The 18,365-nt window shown below is 46.5% G+C and overlaps 1 protein-coding gene across 1 annotated transcript in view; it reads left to right on the forward strand.

The window, feature by feature from the left end:
* Positions 1-18,365, forward strand: part of ccdc88c (coiled-coil and HOOK domain protein 88C) — a 59,643-nt gene that overhangs the window by 29,764 nt on the left and 11,514 nt on the right. The window contains exons 12-26 of the mRNA XM_084482382.1: positions 473-617; positions 1,145-1,326; positions 3,085-3,222; positions 3,921-4,205; positions 6,023-6,805; positions 7,213-7,340; positions 7,838-7,979; positions 8,665-8,817; positions 9,859-10,020; positions 13,146-13,423; positions 14,116-14,259; positions 15,263-15,449; positions 15,721-15,866; positions 17,010-17,099; positions 17,251-17,525. Coding sequence (XP_084338508.1) covers positions 473-617; positions 1,145-1,326; positions 3,085-3,222; positions 3,921-4,205; positions 6,023-6,805; positions 7,213-7,340; positions 7,838-7,979; positions 8,665-8,817; positions 9,859-10,020; positions 13,146-13,423; positions 14,116-14,259; positions 15,263-15,449; positions 15,721-15,866; positions 17,010-17,099; positions 17,251-17,525 — 3,238 coding nt within the window. The remainder of the gene's footprint in view (positions 1-472; positions 618-1,144; positions 1,327-3,084; positions 3,223-3,920; positions 4,206-6,022; positions 6,806-7,212; positions 7,341-7,837; positions 7,980-8,664; positions 8,818-9,858; positions 10,021-13,145; positions 13,424-14,115; positions 14,260-15,262; positions 15,450-15,720; positions 15,867-17,009; positions 17,100-17,250; positions 17,526-18,365) is intronic.

Consider the following 18,365-nt stretch of genomic DNA (forward strand, 5'->3'; position numbering starts at 1 on the left):
TCAACACAACATTAACTAAGTTCCTTTTAGCTGAGGAGCGCTTCATGTTCGGAATCAGGATGTTGTTGCCCGGCTGACTCTCGTGACTTCTCAGTCCTCGAGTCTTCACCGCTAAACACAGTCAGTGAACGAACGGCGACTTGCGAGTCAGCGCGACTAGTGGGTGGAGCTGGGAGTCGAGTCTCGGCGAACGAACGAGACGAACAACGACGAACGAGAGCGGCGAATCAGGTCGGTTTGTTCGTTTTAAAGAGTCGTTCGTGATTCGTTCGCGAACGAGCCACCACTAGTCGTGTGAGCAATGTTCCGTGAGCCTGCTGCCGTGCTAATGCCAGCGAGGCTAATGAGCGAGAACGCTGAGTTTCAAGTCCCTGGGCCGCTGTGATGCGTTAACGCCGTTAATAAAGCGTTTAACTGACAGCACTAATATATACTATACCGCTTCCTTATCGCTTTGTGTTTGTGTGTTGAGGAGCGGGACGGTGAGCGGCGCCGGCTGGAGGAGCTGGTGGAGGAGAACATGCTGCTGGAGATCGGGCAGAAACAGAGCATGAATGAGTCTGCCCATCTGGGCTGGGAGCTGGAGCAACTGGCCAAGAACCACGACAACACTGAGAGTATGACTGCTTCTCTTTCTGTTGAGTCGCTGAGAGTAGGACTGCTTCTCTTTCTGTTGAGTCACTGAGAGTACGGCCGCGACCGCTTCTCTTTCTGCTGAGTCACTCGGTGGCCATCTGGAAATCAAGGGCCGGGTAGCTTTGTTGATAGTTTATTTTTAGCAGTTAAAGATACCAAGGAGCCCACTGTGTTGTTGGCACACCTTCGCTACCAATTTCGTAACAACACACACTCACTTCTGGTAGGATTCTTCTGGTAGGAGTCAAATCTCAAATAATTTTGCAGAGTGGGTTTGGATAATCTGGACAGAGCCTGGATTTCAATTCAAAGTTAGATTATCAAATAAACGGCGAGAAAGTCAACTTAAAATTCAAGATGGCCACTGAGTGAATCATGCAAAATAAAAAAAATGATATTAAAAAGACATCAAGCTGTCTTCATTGTAAATGATTGACTGAATGGAACCGACTCCGTTATCATCAAAGCAGTCACACACGCTCTCTGTTCTCCCTCCCTCCCTCCCTAGCCCGTAAGTCTCTGATCCACGAGCTGAACGAGGGCGTGTCCAGTCGGCTGCTGAAGCTGGAGAAGGAGAACCGGGAGCTGCAGGCCTCCGTCGAGAAGCTCCGCGAGGAGAAGAGCCAGCTGCAGGGCCAGCAGCTCTCAGCCCAGGAGCTGGAGAGAGAGAATCAGGGCCTGGGCAAAAAGGTACGCATGCACACATTCACACGTCAACACACATACACACTCCCGCATGCACACACAAACACATACGCACACATGCACCCATGCACACACACCTCTATTGAAACAGATGTGCTCAACAGCGGAAATATAATCAGTTGGTTACATGGGAATAAACACAGTTGGGTTTTAAAGCGGGGCGCACACCAGACAAGGCACAGAGCACTGCGTTGCGTAGTAGACAACTGTCCGAAGGTTTGATTTGAGGTTTTGTTCTTTGTTTAATACAGTGGGTCCAATTGGATGGCCCTGTGATTCATGCTAAGGTGCCAATTCTGATGTGTTCACGCTCAAAGCGCGTCAAGCATTAAACACGAAAGCTGACAGAATTGCAGACATCATGAAAAAAATCATAATTGCAGACAATTTTTTTATGAAATGCCTACATACTTTTACTTACTTGATATACTTTTTTGTCAGACTGACGACTGAGCTGAGTAGATGTCCGTTAAGTAACGAATAGCAGTCTTCCTTAGGTTGGGCGAGTTCAAAGTTTTGAAAACTTTTGACCTCCGGTCTTATAAGTCGCCATATGATTATTAAAACAGAAACTACGGAGACTTTAATATTATTTTTATTCAGGATTAATGTTATTTCAAACTGAATATAGCCGCTTAATAATAAAGACATCACTCTGCATATGTCCCTCTCGCCCCCCCAAAAATGTATGCATTTAGAAACTATTTTTCCTTATGAATGTAACACCAACTAATGAGAATTTGGTCAAACAAATGCATATCCACCAACCAATTTTTTGTAAACCAATCGTTTAGATAAAATCCAAAACATGCGTTGCTGTCAGGTCCCGTTGCTACCTGCCTAAACCTGCCTCTGCCTTTGATTGGTTCACAGTTTTACCTGTTTCAATGCTCATTCTGCCATTGATCAATCAAGCAAGGCAATATCATGGTCAACTTGATGTAAATGTATTCATGAACTCTGAGAAAGGGGAGAACCGCTACCCTGGAAATCCAGAGTTCTCGCGAGAGCACAATTTGAATTTGCCCAGCGAGGCACTCTGGGAACAATATACTCACTCCCCGATTGCCCAAACCCAGAACATTAACCAATCACATCGGTGTATCTGATATAGGCCGGCCAAAAGCGTTGCTGTTTTACTGATCGTATACGGCAAGTCGTATCTATTGGTTAGCTCCGCTGGTCTGGATACGTCCCCCCTTGTATTCTTCTGATTGGTCGTAGTGTTATCCAATTGCGTGCAGTGATATTTTCAAATGCATGCTTGTTTCCGCCCCTCGAGTTGGGCCGTTTTCATCACTCGTTGCCAGACCCTACAGCTTTCTAGATGTGGGTCTGGATTTCCAGGCTAGAGAACTGCTTCCTTGACTGAATTAATCAGCAGTCTTAAGGGACTTTATAGTTGATGTGCCGTTGGTTAAGTGAGCCAACAGACCTTAACATTTGTAGAGGTGCGCGATGTGCGACCAATCGCATGAACCGTGGGCGAGGGCGAGCAATAAGTGGTACACATATTCATTGGAAGATGCTGTACTGCCAGTGTTGCGTCTGATAGCCCTATCCAAGCTATAAAAAAGGGAATTGAGCTTTAGTTGGGGAACGCTCAGCCCAACTCACCATAAATGACGACGTGTGTGTGTGTGTGTGTGTGTGTGTGTGTGTGTGTGTGTGTGTGTGTGTGTGTGTGTGTGTGTGTGTGTGTGTGTGTGTGTGTGTGTGTGTGTGTGTGTGTGTGTGTGTTAGCTGGAGAGTCTTCAGGGCATGGTGGACCAGGAGAGGCTGACCAATCAGGACATGGAGTCTTTGGGGGAAGAGCTTCTGAAGGAGAAACAGACTCTGGAGAGAGAGCTCCAGGTCCTGAGGGCGGAAAAAGACAGACAGGTGATTAGCAACTTTTACTGCTCTTATGTAATATAAACATTTTCTGAGATACTGAATTTGGGGTTGTCATGAGCTGTAGGAATGAATCTGTATATGAGTTTCACTTTTTACATTTAATTATTTAAATTAATTAATTATAATTCATTGAGATGCACCTGTGTATATATAATATCATATATCACGGCCAAAGCGGCTGTGTGCGCCTCCAGATATTATTATGAACCCATAAACGACGGCGTTGGGTTCTCCAACGTCTCTGGTTCTTCCGCAACAAGTAAAGACTCACAATGGTGGTTATCTCGGCCACGGTTGAGAATGAATGGGCACAAAGAAACGCTGGCGTTCACAAGAAAGCCCCTGCTCCTCCTCAAATATTCTTCAAAATACTTGCACGAGTGTTTACATACACATATACCCTCTTACAAGAAAGAGCACTATCAAGCTACGCTCAATAGCAGATCACAAAAGCCATGGTGGCTGAAAGCAAGTCTTAAAGACTCAGGTCAGTAGGTGAATAGGTAAATACCTGCAGCAAAAATATCTATAAAAGAAGTTTATAGATAGTTTCTTCTAATAAAAGAAGTATTCATTTTAGTAGTAGTAATAATGATGGGGAAGAAAATCTATAAACTCCATAAAAACACCATAAGGTCAGTTCAAGTGAACCCTCCCCCACTCATCCCCACCCGTCCAATCAGATTTCGGAGCTGGAGCGCGAGCGGCAGCACCTGTCGGAGGCGGTGGCCTCGCTGCGGGAGCGGGCGCAGGCCAACAGCGAGGCCTGCGTCCGCGAGGTGGAGGCGGAGAACCGGCAGCTGCACCAGGGCCTGACGGACATGGGCAGCCGGTTGGCCGGCCTGGAGAGCCAGCTGAAGGTGGCCAACGAGGAGGCGGGCTGTCTGCAGGAGAAGGCCCGGCGATGCGAGGAGGCGGAGCGGGAGGCGGGGCGACTGGAGCGGTGCCGGGACGGCCTGAACAGAGAGGTAGGGGAGGGCTCAAACCTTCTTGTATGTAATATGTTATTACAGCCCAGAGCTCCATAGTAACCGTCGCCTTCGCATCCTTGAACAGTGACCTTGCACAGTAAACGTCATTCCGTTTTATGTATCTTATTTTGATACACTTGATTAAACCATTTTAATCACCACCTATATATAACTGCCGAGGTCAGATTGATGTGAGGGATGTGGAAAATGATACATTCTGTATCGGTCAACTGTGGCGCTGTGACCGCTAGACCTTTGACGTTACGGTAATAAATTCCGACCCCTTCTTGTGCTTGTAGCTTTAGCGCCTGTGTGGTCAGGTTTGTTGTAACAATTGAAACAGGGATTGTGTTTCAACGTGAATTCCTTCAGTGACGGGGGGGTTAAGGGAACTGTCTGGTTGTAGCCTCTGGTAGACATTGGAAATCAGAATTTAAAAGGAGCTGGTTGGCCTCTAGGTCTAGGTCTCAAATTTAAACCTTGAATGTTTTTGGTAAGCCAATCTTCCCTTGGGGATGCCCCAGCTGCATAAGAGGAGTGAATGGGGTCTTTTCAGTTAATTTGGTGTCATTCTTTGCATCCGCAGCGGGATTGAAGTCCTTAATTGTCAATCTGTCAAGGCTGGGGACGCAACTCAAAGCGATCTATGCTTGTCCGGCAACACTTTTTTTAGCGAGTCCTTGCACTTTATGCACTGTCTCAGGCCACGACAATCTGAGGGGTAATTGCCGTCGCCCCCAGTGTTTGCTATCATGTCTTGTACAAATGTGAAAATGGTTTCTTAGTAGTAAGTTAGACTAATGATTTTGTATTTGAAAATTCCAACTAAGTATGTAATGTAGGCTTGATTATGAGTTAGGTAAAAATTATGTATCTTTTAATTGTAACAGTCAGATTAACACACACACACATATTGACACACACACACACACACACACACACACACACACACACACACACACACACACACACACACACACACACACACAGCTTTGTCATTTAAAGCTATGGCTCTAAAGAAGAAAATTTACCAAATGTTCACTCTAGCCTATAGCAAAATCTAGCCTGACGAACATGTGGCATGTGACATATGGTCCAAGAGGCAAAACTGTTCAGCATGTGAAATACGCAAAGGACATGCCGATCGTTCATCTTTGTCATAGCGCCCCCATATGGGACAATTGGCTACCCTGGAAATCCAGAGTTCTCACGAGAGCACAATTTGAATTTGCTCAGCGAGTCACTCTGGGAACGAGCAATATACTCACTCCCCGATTCCCCTGGCCCAGAACATTAACGAATCACATCAGTGTATCTGATATAGGCGGGCCAAAAGCGTTGCTGTTTTACCAACCGGCTACGGCAAGAGTCTTATCTATTGGTTAGCTCCGCTGGTCTGGAAACGTCACCCCTTGTATTCTTCTGATTGGTCGTGGTGTTATCCAATTGCGTGCAGTAATATTTTTCAAATGCATGCTTGGTGCCGCCCCTCGAGTCGGGCCATTTTAACATTTTAATTTGTTGCCAGACCCTACAGCTTTGTAGATGTGGGGCTGGATTTCCAGGCTAACAATCGGCACCAATCCTTTAAGAAGTCAACCTCTGAGATATAGGCATTACCAATCCGCAATAATAATAATACCCAAACCCTAGAATAACAAATAGGTTTCCAAGATACTGTGTTAATACCTAACTACGAAGAGTCCTACTGAGAAATGTATTTTGTATGAGCCCCCAACCAGCTCAATCCAGACTGGACACTGAAACCTTTACCAACTCACTAATGCTCTTCACCCACGCCTCCCCTTCTGAAGCTGGCCTCCCTGCGCTCCTCCAAAGAGCGCGCCGAGGCCCTGGAGAAGGAGGTGGCCTCCCTGGAGCAGGAGTCCCGGCGGCTGAAGCGGGAGGCGGAGGAGGCGGCGAGGCTGGAGGCTCAGCGCGCCGCGCGGCACGAGGAGGAGAGCCGCCTCCTGGCGCAGGAGAACCGGGAGCTGCGGCGCTCCTCGGAGGGCCTGTGCTCGGCGGCGGCGCGGCTGGCCGCGCTGCAGGACGAGCAGGGCCGCGTCCAGCAGGAGCACGAGGAGCTGTCGGGGCGGCTGGAGGAGGCGCGCGAGGAGGCGCGGGTCACGCGCCGACAGGCCGAGCAGAGCGTGGCCGCGCTGTCGCAGGAGAAGCGCCGGCTGGAGGAGGCGCTGGAGCGCACCCAGGACGAGAAGGAGGAGACGGAGAGGACGTGGCGGGAGGAGAGGGAGGCGAGGCGGCGGGAGGCCGGCGAGCTGCGGGAGGAGCGGAGGCGCAGGGAAGAAGCGGAGGAGGAGCGGAAGAGGACCCTGACAGACCTAGAGCAGTCGGAGAAGGAGCGCAAGGGGATGGAGAAGGAGACGTGGAGGCTCCGCACTCAGCTGGAGGCAAAGGAGGCGGAGCTGGAGGAGAAGGAAGCGTGTCTGACCAAGGCCCGGAAGGAGAGCGGGGCGCAGGGGAAGGAGCTGGAGCGGCTGAAGGAGGCCTCGGCCAGGGCCAAGGAGCTGGAGCGGGACAGCAAGGAGCTGCAGAAGCAGGCCACCATCGACCGGAGGACCCTCGCCACGCTCCGAGAGGTAGGGGCAGCTGGATGGCTCTGCTGGTTAGAAGGGGGTAGCTATATTTCAACTTTATATTATTTCTTGTTTGGTAAAAAAAAAAGAACAAAGTGCATCATGGGTCACCGAGCGACACACGGTAGTGCGCGCGTTCCCAATCGGTGAGAAGGCGGTTAGTGGAGGACGTGGAGGCCACTCAGAAATGTTTTCCGTAGCCAAGAGGAGACGACTAATTGTAATTGTAACATATATTTTATCATGTTTTTCATTCAAGAAATGTCAAAGTGCTGGGCCGCTGACCCCCAGCCTATTCCTGGGGGTGTGGAGATACAGGCTGAGGCCGCGGACCGAAGGAGGGAATCGTAGGGGCTTGATTTGATCGCTCTCCCTCTCTCCCTCTCTCCCCGTCCTGATGGTGACACCAGGAGCTGGTTTCAGAGAAGCTGAATGGTCAGCAGCAGAACCTGGAGCTGGAGAGCCTCAACCACGAGCTGGAGAAGGTTGGACTGAACCGGGAGAGACTCCTGCAGCAGGAACACAGCCTGGAGGACAGGTAACACACACACACACACACACGCACACGCACACACACACACACACACACACACACACACACACACACACACACACACACACACACACACAGAGGAGAATCCTATGAGTCCACAGGTGTTTGGTTGTGTTGCGCGTTTTGGGATCGTTTGCAGGCGTATGTGCATTGTTTAAAGGTCCCATGACATGTCACCAGGTGTGGTGTGAATAGCCGTTACAAGCCGTTTTGAAAATCTGTCTGTTATGACATCACAGGTGGGCGTGTCCACCTAGATGTGTGCTGGACAGATCAGTCTACCAGCCTACCCAGTGGACTGTAGCAAACGTTGCTCATCTTTCCGTCACACATCTAGGTGGACACGCCCACCTGTGATTTTCAAAATGGCATGTCATGGGACCTTTAAAACACACAATGTGAATGAACTGAAAGCCATTGCATGTTACTTATTAATGTGTATTTAATGTGTGATATATATATATATATATCATGTATTCCAGCAAGTACAGACTGCTGGAGTCACGTCTGGAGGAGACGGTGCAGCAGACCATGAAGCTCAAAGAGCAGAAGATCTCCAGTTTGAAGCAGAAACTGCAGGAGAGCAACACACTCAACACCACCCTGCGCTCTGAGCTTACCACTGTGAGGACACAAACACACACAGGCTGCTAGTCTTTTAATATGTTTGATTGAGTTCAGACTCGACCTAGATAACCCAAATCTGAAGCTCAGATTGAGGGTGCTTAGGTTGCAACGTGTATCATTTGAACTACTAGCTTGTAGTTTCAAATGAGCTGGACATATCTGTAGTACATGCTGGCTTCCCTCAGCTCTCTCTTTTTTGACAGGAATCGTACTATCAGGACTCCCCTTCCCCAATCACACCAACCAGTCAGCCCAGCTACACTCGTTTGCGCCACACAGTGGCAAAGCCAGTTAAAGCAGAGTGGCACAGAACACTGTTATTTAGTTCACTCACTGGGGGCTCAATCATTGGGACTTTAATCCTGACGAGACTAGTTACTGTTACAATTGGTCGGCTAAATAAATAATAATAAAGAAATAGTGAATATAAATAAAGTTAGTTAACAAATAAAATAATTGACGTAAAAGGATAAAACTATCACTTACTGTATATTACACATTTTAAGCTTTGGTTTTGAATATGGACTGTGTGATTACCTGACTGGCTGTGTCCCTGTCCAGGTTCAGATTGGCTGCCCTACCTACACTGGGTAGTACCTGTCCCTCTCTCTTATACATCCCGTAGTTGGCCTCTTCCGCTTAGTTTATTTAGTGTGTAACATAATGTGTTTCTGTGCTTTAGACTCGCCAGACGGTGTCGTCTCTTCAGCAAGAGAAAGAAGAAAACCACAACCAGAACTTACTGCCGCAGACCTTAGGCCAATCTCAGATTCAGGTGTCGGCCACAGCCGAACTGCTCCGAGTGAAAGACCACCTTATTAATCTGGAGAAGAACGTAAGTCGAGACAAATGTATCCTCTGCTTTTACCACAGTTCAATCTGCTTTAAAGCAGTGTTGAAACAACTAGCAGTGATCAGCAAAAATCCTCATATATATATATATGTGTGTGTGTGTGTATATATGTACTGTATATAGTATACAGTATATATAAGTCTTAAAAGGCCCCTATTGTACCACCAGGTGTTGAGTGTGATTAGCCATTTCAAGCTGTTTGAAAATCTGCCCTTCCCTCTACCTGGTGGGAGTGTCCACCTAGATGTATGCTGGATAGGTTAGTCTTCCTGCCTACCAAGTGGACTTCTTATCCATCTGCTTATCCATCCATCATACATCTATCACTTGTGATGTCACTAAGGCACAGGAAAAGGCAGATTTTCCAACAGTTGTAATGGCAGATCACACTTACACCTGGTGGTTTTATAGGGGCCCTTTAACAAAGCTAAATATTTTATTTAAAGTACCCTCTGGAACCAGTATCATCAGTTGGGAATAGTTTTAACGGGCCCGTTTTCCTTCCTGTGTCCAGTGTTGTGCATGAACTAGTTCAAAAGAACTAGTTCATTGAACAAGTAAATTTTTCTATGAACTTTTAATTGAACGTAACATATTTTTAACAACAGAACTTGAACTAGTTCAAATTTTGTGACATTCTGAATTGATGCTTAGGTACAGATGACATTTTATAGAGTTACTGCCTTAGTTGTGATGAATGAAACAGGTGTACAAATAATATCCACAACAATGTGAGATTGTAGTGCTGGGCAGCTGGTAATGGAGAGGATTCATTTAAAAAGATAAGCACAGAATACTCACTCCCACAGTTTTTCTTCGGTTTCTAAAAGAACTGTTAATGAACTGAACATGAACTAGTTCAAAACTGAATGGGTGAACTATGAACGTGAATTCATTCATTTTATTTTGTATGAACTGAACTTTGAACTAGTTCATGTGAAGTGTGAACTTGCACAACACTGCCTGGGTCACATTTTAATAACTTTGATACAGCTTTAACTACAACTTGTCTTCTCCCTCCAGAACTCCTCCTTGCAGACGGAGAGCAGCCTCCTGAAGGAGCAGCTGAAGCAGCTGGACAACCAGAACAGCTCCCTCAACAGTCAGATGGCGGCCCAGCAGAGACACACCGGCTCACTGCAGGAGCAGAACACCAGCCTGCACACACAGACGGCCAGACTACAGGTAGTGGTTCTGGTGTTTATTGTATATAGGAGTATTTCTGTCACAATACTAGATTTTATAACTTTGATCCAATACCTTGAAAAATATTGATATTCAATGCCATTTTCGATACCACAGTGAAACGTTTCTCAGAAAATAACATACCCAAAGTAAATAGAGAATATCTCAACAACTGCAAGAACAATAATATGTCCTCTTGGTGCCAAAAGAAAGATTGTTGTGCAAGTGAAATAATCAATTTGGAAACTACTTGGTTAGAGTGGATTAAGCTAGAACACGGCATAATTGGAAGATTACATATCCACCTGAAATAATGATCAGCAGATAATTATCAGTTGGTAGCCCTGTAGTAGGCAAGGCAAGGCAACTTTATTTATATAGTGCTTTTCATACACAAGGCAGACTCAAAGTGCGTCACATATAAACATTGTCATACAATAAAAGAAAATAATAAATAAGTAAAAGAGAAAATAAAGGCAAAGTAAAAAAAAAAAGCAATTTAGAAAGTGCAATGTATTTAAGATCAACAGTCTGATACCCACGTCGGGACTCCAACCCGACCTAAAGGAACTTGGTCCTTACCCACGTCGGGACTCCAACCCGACCTAAAGGAACTTGGTCCTTTCTCTGGGACTCCAACCCAGATTCTAGGACTCTAACCCAGTCTCTCTGGTATCAGATCATGTATCTCTCTGGTAAAAATAGAAAATAAAGGCAAAGTTAAAAAAGCATTGTAGATTTAAGATTTAGCAGAAAGCTAAAGCAAACATAAAAGTCTCAGAAGATCTTTTGGCCCTAAACCATGTAGGGATTTATAGGTTATCAACATGATTTTAAAATTAATTCATTGACATACAGGGAGCCAATGTAACGATTTAAGAATTGGTGTAATATGTAAAAAAAAATTGGTCTTTGTTAGAACTCTAGCAGCAGAATTCTGAACAAGCTGTAGTTGCCTTAAGTTTTTTTGGGAGACCATTGCAGTAATCAAGCTTGCTAGTGATAAAGGCATGTACAAGTTTTTGTAGGTCTTCGGTGGACATGAGCCCTCTAAGCCTTGCTACGTTTTTAAGTTGATAATATGCTGATTTTGTAACTGATTTGATGTCACTGTCGAAATCTAAATCTGAATCCATGATAACCCCAAGATTTATGGCTTTGATTGAGGTTTTCAGGGACAGAGAGTGAAGGTGTTTCGGTTTTAGCACCAAATACAATTATCTCGGTTTTGTCCTCATTTAGTTGAAGGAAATTTCGGCACATCCAGTCTTTGACTTGCTCAATGCACTGGCACAACAGATCTATGGGCTGATAGTCATTTGGTGATAGCAATACATAGATTTGCGTGTCATCAGCATAGCAATGATGGTCAATATTGTTATTTTGCATGATTTGCCCTAGTGGGAGCATGTAGATGTTGAATAGAGAGGGTCCTAAGATCGAACCTTGTGGGACTCCACATGTCACATTTGTTGATTCTGAAACAAAGTCGCCAATGGAAACAAAGTAGTTCCTATTTTGTAGGTAGGACCTAAACCAATTTAAGACTGTGCCTATAAGCCCCACCCAGTTTTCTAATCTGTCCAAAAGTATTGTATGGTCTACAGTGTCGAATGCAGCACTGAGGTCTAGTAGCATTAGTATTGAGATTTTGCCACAGTCTGTGTTAAGACGGATGTTGTTTACAACTTTAATAAGGGCGGTCTCGGTGCTGTGAAGGGGTTGAAATCCTGATTGGAAGGTGTCATAGCAACTAGTTGATGCCAGAAGGTCACTAAGTTGCTTTATTTCTGAAGGGTAGATTTGATATTGGTCTGTAGTTGTTAATAATAGAGGCATCTAGGCTCCGCTTTTTTAAAAGCGGTTTTGCAGTTTTTAAGGCTTTTGGGAAATTGCCTCATTGGAGAGAGTTGTTAACTTTTTGCAATATGTCTATTGCTAGGCAGTCAAAAGCATTCTTAAAGAGGTTGATAGATAAAGTATCAAGGCAACAGGTGGATGGCTTTAGTTGTGTCACAGTGTCCACAAGAGTTTTAGAGTCTATGACATTAAAGCATGTCATTGCCATGTTACTTTTGCCTGAACAGGGTGGTAATCCAACATTTTTGTTTAAAGTGGAGACATTGATGGCGTGTCTGATGCCTTCAATTTTATCAATATAAAATGCTGCAAACTCATTGCATTTCTGCGTGGAATGAAGGTCAGATGGAATTAGTGTTGGGGACTTGGTCAGTCTGTCAACAGTTGCAAATAGGGTTTTGATAATGGATAATGGATGATATTGGAGAAAAATGTTTCTCTAGCACTTTTTAAGTCTAAATTGTAGGCACATAGGCTCTCTTTATAGATGTCATGGTGAATATGAAGTTTTGTTTTACGCCATATGCATTCAACCTTCCTGCATTCTTTTTTCTGGGCTGTTACAAAAGCAGTTTTTCTCCATGGTGCCTTTTGCTTTCCAGAAATGCCTTTTTAAAAAGTATTAGAATGTTCATTGATATACCATTTGATTTTGTCTGTATGTCGGGAATAAAATATATATTAAAGAAAACACAGAAGTGGTCCGACACTTCTGTGTTGTATGTTTCAGATCTCTCGGAAACATTGAGACCCTTTGTGATAACCAGGTCTAGAGTGTGCCCCTTACAATGAGTAGCCTCTTTCACATGTTGAGACATTTCAAATGTGTCCAAAATGGTAAAAAGTTTTTTTGCGCAAATCATTATAATTATCGGTATGAAAATTGAAGTCACCAGTTATAACTAGACAGTCAAAGTCTGTGGAGATGCTAGACAATAATTCTGTAAAGTCATCGAAGAAATTTGCAGAGTATGTGGGTGGCCTGTAAATAATGAATAGGAGAACTCTGGGGGTTGGTGGGGTGATGGCTGGTTTAACAGGTGTGCTACCTCACCCAGCCCCAGAGTCCAATCAGTCTGACTCCAAGCGAGGCTGCTTAAACCAGCCATCATCCACACACACTCCCACAGTCACACAGCCATATAACAGTACAACAGCGCCCCCGCAGGGCTGCCCCAATGCCCCTAATGGCAATGACGCCATTGTTAATTAGTATAGGTCGTTAATATTGTTGTTCTAAACGTTAATACTCCATGTGTTCTCAGGTGGAGAACTCCACGCTCTCCTCCCAGAGCGCCTCCCTCATGGCCCAGAATGCAGTGCTTCAGGGGCAGGTGGCGGCCCTGGAGACGGAGGTGGAGTCGTGGCACCGTCAGCGCGACGAAGCGTGGCAGGGCCGCGAGAACGTGCTGAGTGACCACGAGCGTCTGCTCAACGTCCACGAGAGGCAGGCGCACGAGTACGAGCAGCTCATCAGCCAGCACGCCGCCCTGAAGGTCAAGCAGAGGTCACTGGAGGGCGAGCACAGGACGGTGCACAACAAGTGGGTCCACGGGGGATTCTACTTGAACGATGCTAATTCATTATTCGCTCGAGTTTAATCATTTCAACTTCCCCACGAATTTCGCTCGATGCTGAATCGCTTGTGCGATTCAGCATCTTGTTCGCTCTTGCCGAAATTGGTTGGAAGTGAAGCAAAAACTGATTATAATCCCAAAACAGCCTTCTATGAGGATGTCTTTTATCATCCTTATTGAGTTTATTTCTGATAAAAACGGTTTTGATTGTTCCATAGATCTGAACTTCCCTTTTCTTTATTTTCTTTGTGGGCAATGCAGTGGTCCTTGTTCATCATGAACCAAAACTCGGTGGCCCCTTTAGTTTTTACATTTTTGGAAAAGGCTTTGAAAGGGCTCAAAGCCAGACTGCTCTGCAGAGAGACACAGAATGTGAGATCAGGATGGTCTCACGTGGCTAGTAGTTGGTTTCTACATTGGTTTGAGACCCTGTTGGCAAGTAATTGTACTGTACTATATTCTGTTAGTGTAATTATGTGATAAAAGATTCTAGAGGCATTAATCCTATGATCTAGCGACCGCTCTATTAACTTGATTTATTGGCTTTAGTTTAATTAAGGGTTAGGGTTAATTTATTAAATTAATTTTAAAATTGCTTTGCTTGTATTCAAGATGTCTCTCTTTTGTTCTCCTCTCACCCTCATCTCTCCAACCAAAGGTACTGTTCCTTACTGCAGCACCAAGAGAAGTGGGACGCACAAGAGGGGCGTGGCCAGAAGGACAAGGAGGCGCTAAACCAGGAGGTGGAAAAGAATCGGCTCCTGCAGCAGGAGAGTCTGCAACTTAAGGCAGAAGTAGACCGGTATGTTGGGCATGCTCCTAAGTATTTAATAGATAGAAATCCCCCCAGTCCATCTCTCTCTGCTCCTCCCTCACCCTCCCTCTCTGCTCCCTCCATCTCTGCTCCCTCCCTCTTCCCTCTCCCCTCTTCCCTCTCTGCTCCTCCCTCTCCCCTCTTCCCTCTCTGCTCCTCACTCCCTCCCTCTCTGCTCCTCCCTCACCCTCCCTCTCTGCTCCCTCCTCTCTGCACCCACCTCCCTCCCTCCCTCTCTGCTCCTCCCTCTCTCCCTCTCTGCTCCTCCCTCCACCCTACCTCTCGGCAGCCCCCCTCCTACATTTAAGTGTTGCATTGAATCACCTGTGATTGACAGAAAATAATGATTTCCCGAACGTAAGGAAAGAGGAGCCCTCAGAGAGGTCCTCAGAGAGCACAGAGCAGTCAAACTCATACAGACGCAGGCGCAGTCGGACCAGACACTCTCCCAGCGTATTGGTATCTCTACGTAGACCAGTGTAGCCACCAGGGGCCACCACAGTACCAGTACCCTACCTATCGTATACTATACATATACTATACCTTCAGTACCCTACCTATAGTATACCTGTAGTATACTATACCTATACTACTATACCTATACTACTACTACCTACAGCACCCTACACAGTTTAACTTCACGACTGGAGGCAGAGCCACGCGCCCTGCAGCTGTTGGACACAGAATTATAATTCAGCCTTTAAGGAACAGCAACACTACTTCTATCTAGCTGCTACTATCCTTTTGTATATTCAGAGACTCTTTACTCTGGGATTTACCGCTCTTTGTCTGTCTATACGTTGATTTGAATCAAGTCCATACATCAAGTCCAGATGTATGGAAAATCGGGATGACTGGAAGCAACGATGGAGGGCTCGTTTGAGGACGACCTAGAGAGAGAGAGAGAGAGAATCAAGTTTTGTATATTTGTATGGACTGACAGTCCTCTTACCATCATTCATTACCTTTGACTTTAAATCCATCTCCCCAGAATGACACAAAGCCAAGCCCAGCTTATTGAGCAGTTTGAGGGGCTGCAGCAACGAACCAATGAGCAGAAGAGCTTGCTAAGCTCTGCTCAAACAGAAACAAGCCAGTGGATGAAGCAGTATGACTCGCTGATGGAGCAGCACAGAGTGCTGGACCTATCGACGGTCAAGCTGGATAACCACTGTGAGGTAATGACGTGTGCTTGGGGCGTCGCTGGGGGGTTCCTCGTTTTCCTTGAGTATTGTAGGGTTGAGGGTTTGTGTGGCTCAGTTGTGTGATAGCTGCTAATAGATTTCTTTGTTCTAGTGTTAGTGTTTCTGTATCTAGTATAGTGTTTTTTCGAGGAGATCAAACCTAATGCACAGGTCCTTGTCCGGTGAAGTACAACCTGTGGAAGACTCTTTATACATCAAGAAGTGTATTTTTAATGGTGTGATCTGTGTGTGTGTGTGTGTGTAGCTGCTGAGTCGACTGAAGGGGAACCTGGAGGAGGAGAACCACCACCTGCTGAGCCAGATCAGCCTGCTGAGTCAGCAGAACCACACCCTGCTGGAGAGGAGCATGGAGAGCAAGGAGCTGTACCACGCCGAGCAGAAGCTCTACATGTAACTACAACTGTGCTCTGTGGCTGGCCTCTGCTGTAGGCCCCTATCCTCTGCTGGAGGCCCCTATCCTCTGCTGTAGGCCCCTATCCTCTGCTGGAGGCCCCTATGCTCTGCTGGAGGCCCCTAGGCTCTGCTGGAGGCCCCTATGCTCTGCTGGTGGCCCCTATGCTCTGCTGTAGGCCCCTATGCTCTGCTGGAGGCCCCTATCCTCTGCTGGAGGCCCCTATCCTCTGCTGGAGGCCCCTAGGCTCTGCTGGAGGCCCCTATCCTCTGCTGGTGGCCCCTATGCTCTGCTGTAGGCCCCTATGCTCTGCTGTAGGCCCCTATCCTCTGCTGGAGGCCCCTATGCTCTGCTGGAGGCCCCTATGCTCTGCTGGAGGCCCCTATGCTCTGCTGGAGGCCCCTATCCTCTGCTGTAGGCCCCTATCCTCTGCTGGAGGCCCCTATGCTCTGCTGGAGGCCCCTATGCTCTGCTGTAGGCCCCTATGCTCTGCTGGAGGCCCCTATGCTCTGCTGTAGGCCCCTATCCTCTGCTTTAGGCCCCTATCCTCTGCTGGAGGCCCCTATCCTCTGCTGGAGGCCCCTATGCTCTGCTGTAGGCCCCTATCCTCTGCTGTAGGCCCCTATGCTCTGCTGGAGGCCCCTATGCTCTGCTGGAGGCCCCTATCCTCTGCTGGTGGCCCCTATGCTCTGCTTTAGGCCCCTATCCTCTGCTGTAGGCCCCTATGCTCTGCCTCGAGGTCTCTGCTTTAGGCACTACGCTGGTCTTGGGGGTTTCAACCATGTGGATGTACAGCAGGGTTTATATCCTCAAGTTGTGGATCTGGTTTTGTTCACCACGCCTCTTCCCTTTCCTCCTTTTTTGGAGGAAAGGGATCAATGAGTTTGAATTAACTTCCCTTTTATGAATGTTTCATCGTCACATCCTCAAGATCAAATCTAGTGGTCTGCCTTCGACGACTCGACATCTGCTGTGATTGATATAACCACTTTGTCCGAATGACTTCTCCTGCTTATCATCCTATGTAGATGGGTTTACAATATCTGTATGGATCTACATGGTATCTACTACTGCATGTAGCTTAATCCTGCTTCATGTGGCGCTCCTGGATTCATGTTGTGTGTTCTAACCCTTCACTGCAGTGATAAGCTGAATGCTCTGCGGCGCCACAAGGAGAAGCTGGAAGAGAAGATTATGGACCAGTACAAGTTCCACGACCCAACGCCGAAAAAGTAAAAGCATACAGATCTATTTTTGTTTTTTCACCTAGAAGTGTGTTCTATGACCTTTTGCTGCTTAAACACAAAACAATGTGAGTAAAGAAGAAGTAGAAGTTATTTGAGGTGATGACCAAAGCGTGCCGGCTGTGTGCGTGTGTACCAGGAGGAGCCACTGGTCCGGGGCCAAGGCGCTCGCTAAGCTCATCAAACCACGCAAGGAGAGCGGCGGCCGGGACAAGGAGGAGGACTGGGAGAGGGCCCGGAGCGCCCCGGACATCCCCCTGCCCTCGCCGCCCGCCCTGCTCCTGCCCAACGACGACCTCCCGCCGCCGCTCCCCCCGCGGATGGGAAGTGACACGCCAGACAAGGGCAGCCAAGTCTTCAGTCACCACAGCAGTCCCGTTCTCAGGTCGCCAGCGCTCACACCGGTCGGCCGAGGTAACGGCATGCTCTCTTTCTCTCCCTCAGACAGACAGACCCCCGTCACCTATACGTCTGGGGTGATTCATGTCTGTAAGTCAGACATAACAAGAGAAATATCGGTAGTCGGTACACGGTGGCACTAATCAATCCTACTACTGTCTCTCTCTCTCTCGTCAGTGGTACGCTCTGCCTCTCAACCCCAAGTACTCCTGCTTAACAAACCTCCGACTCGCCTCGTTAAGGGAGGAAGTCCAATTAAAAACTTTTTCCTATTATTCACTGATTCAACAAAGTATTCCAAACAGTTGTTGGATCTAATTTGCCACATTATGAGCGTGAACATGTGCTCTGAATGCAGTTTTCGGTTGTCTTTAAGCAGTTTCCTACACTGAGATTAACATGTTTAGTTGTGTTTCTTGTATTGAACCTGCACAAGCCTATTGTTTGTCCGTCCTTTCTGGGCTTGACATAAGAAACCATGTTGTCCTTTCTGCTGTGAGAGAGAAGGGGTAGATGGGGTATACAGGTATATCAACAAAGGCCTCTCTGACAGAAACTCATTTAGGAGTTTATTTGAAGTAAAAACAAAAGTTGTAATTGTTTAACATCACACAGGAGATTAAAATGAATTTGTACCATTTCATGGGCACAAATTCTAGTGTATATATATAACACCTTATATATAACTCCTTTCAAGGTGAGACATAATAATATATAGGTCTGGTTCTAAAAACAAGTGACTGTGCCCACTTCTTCTCTGTAGACTATTTTTTATTTCCTTTCATATACACCTTTTGTGTTCAAATGTTAGCATGCGTTTGTGAGTTTTCTTGGCTATGCAACCCATAAATAATC

This window comes from Micromesistius poutassou (genome assembly GCF_964030765.1).
Source record: "Micromesistius poutassou genome assembly, chromosome: 17".
Classification (NCBI taxonomy): Eukaryota; Metazoa; Chordata; class Actinopteri; order Gadiformes; family Gadidae; genus Micromesistius; species Micromesistius poutassou.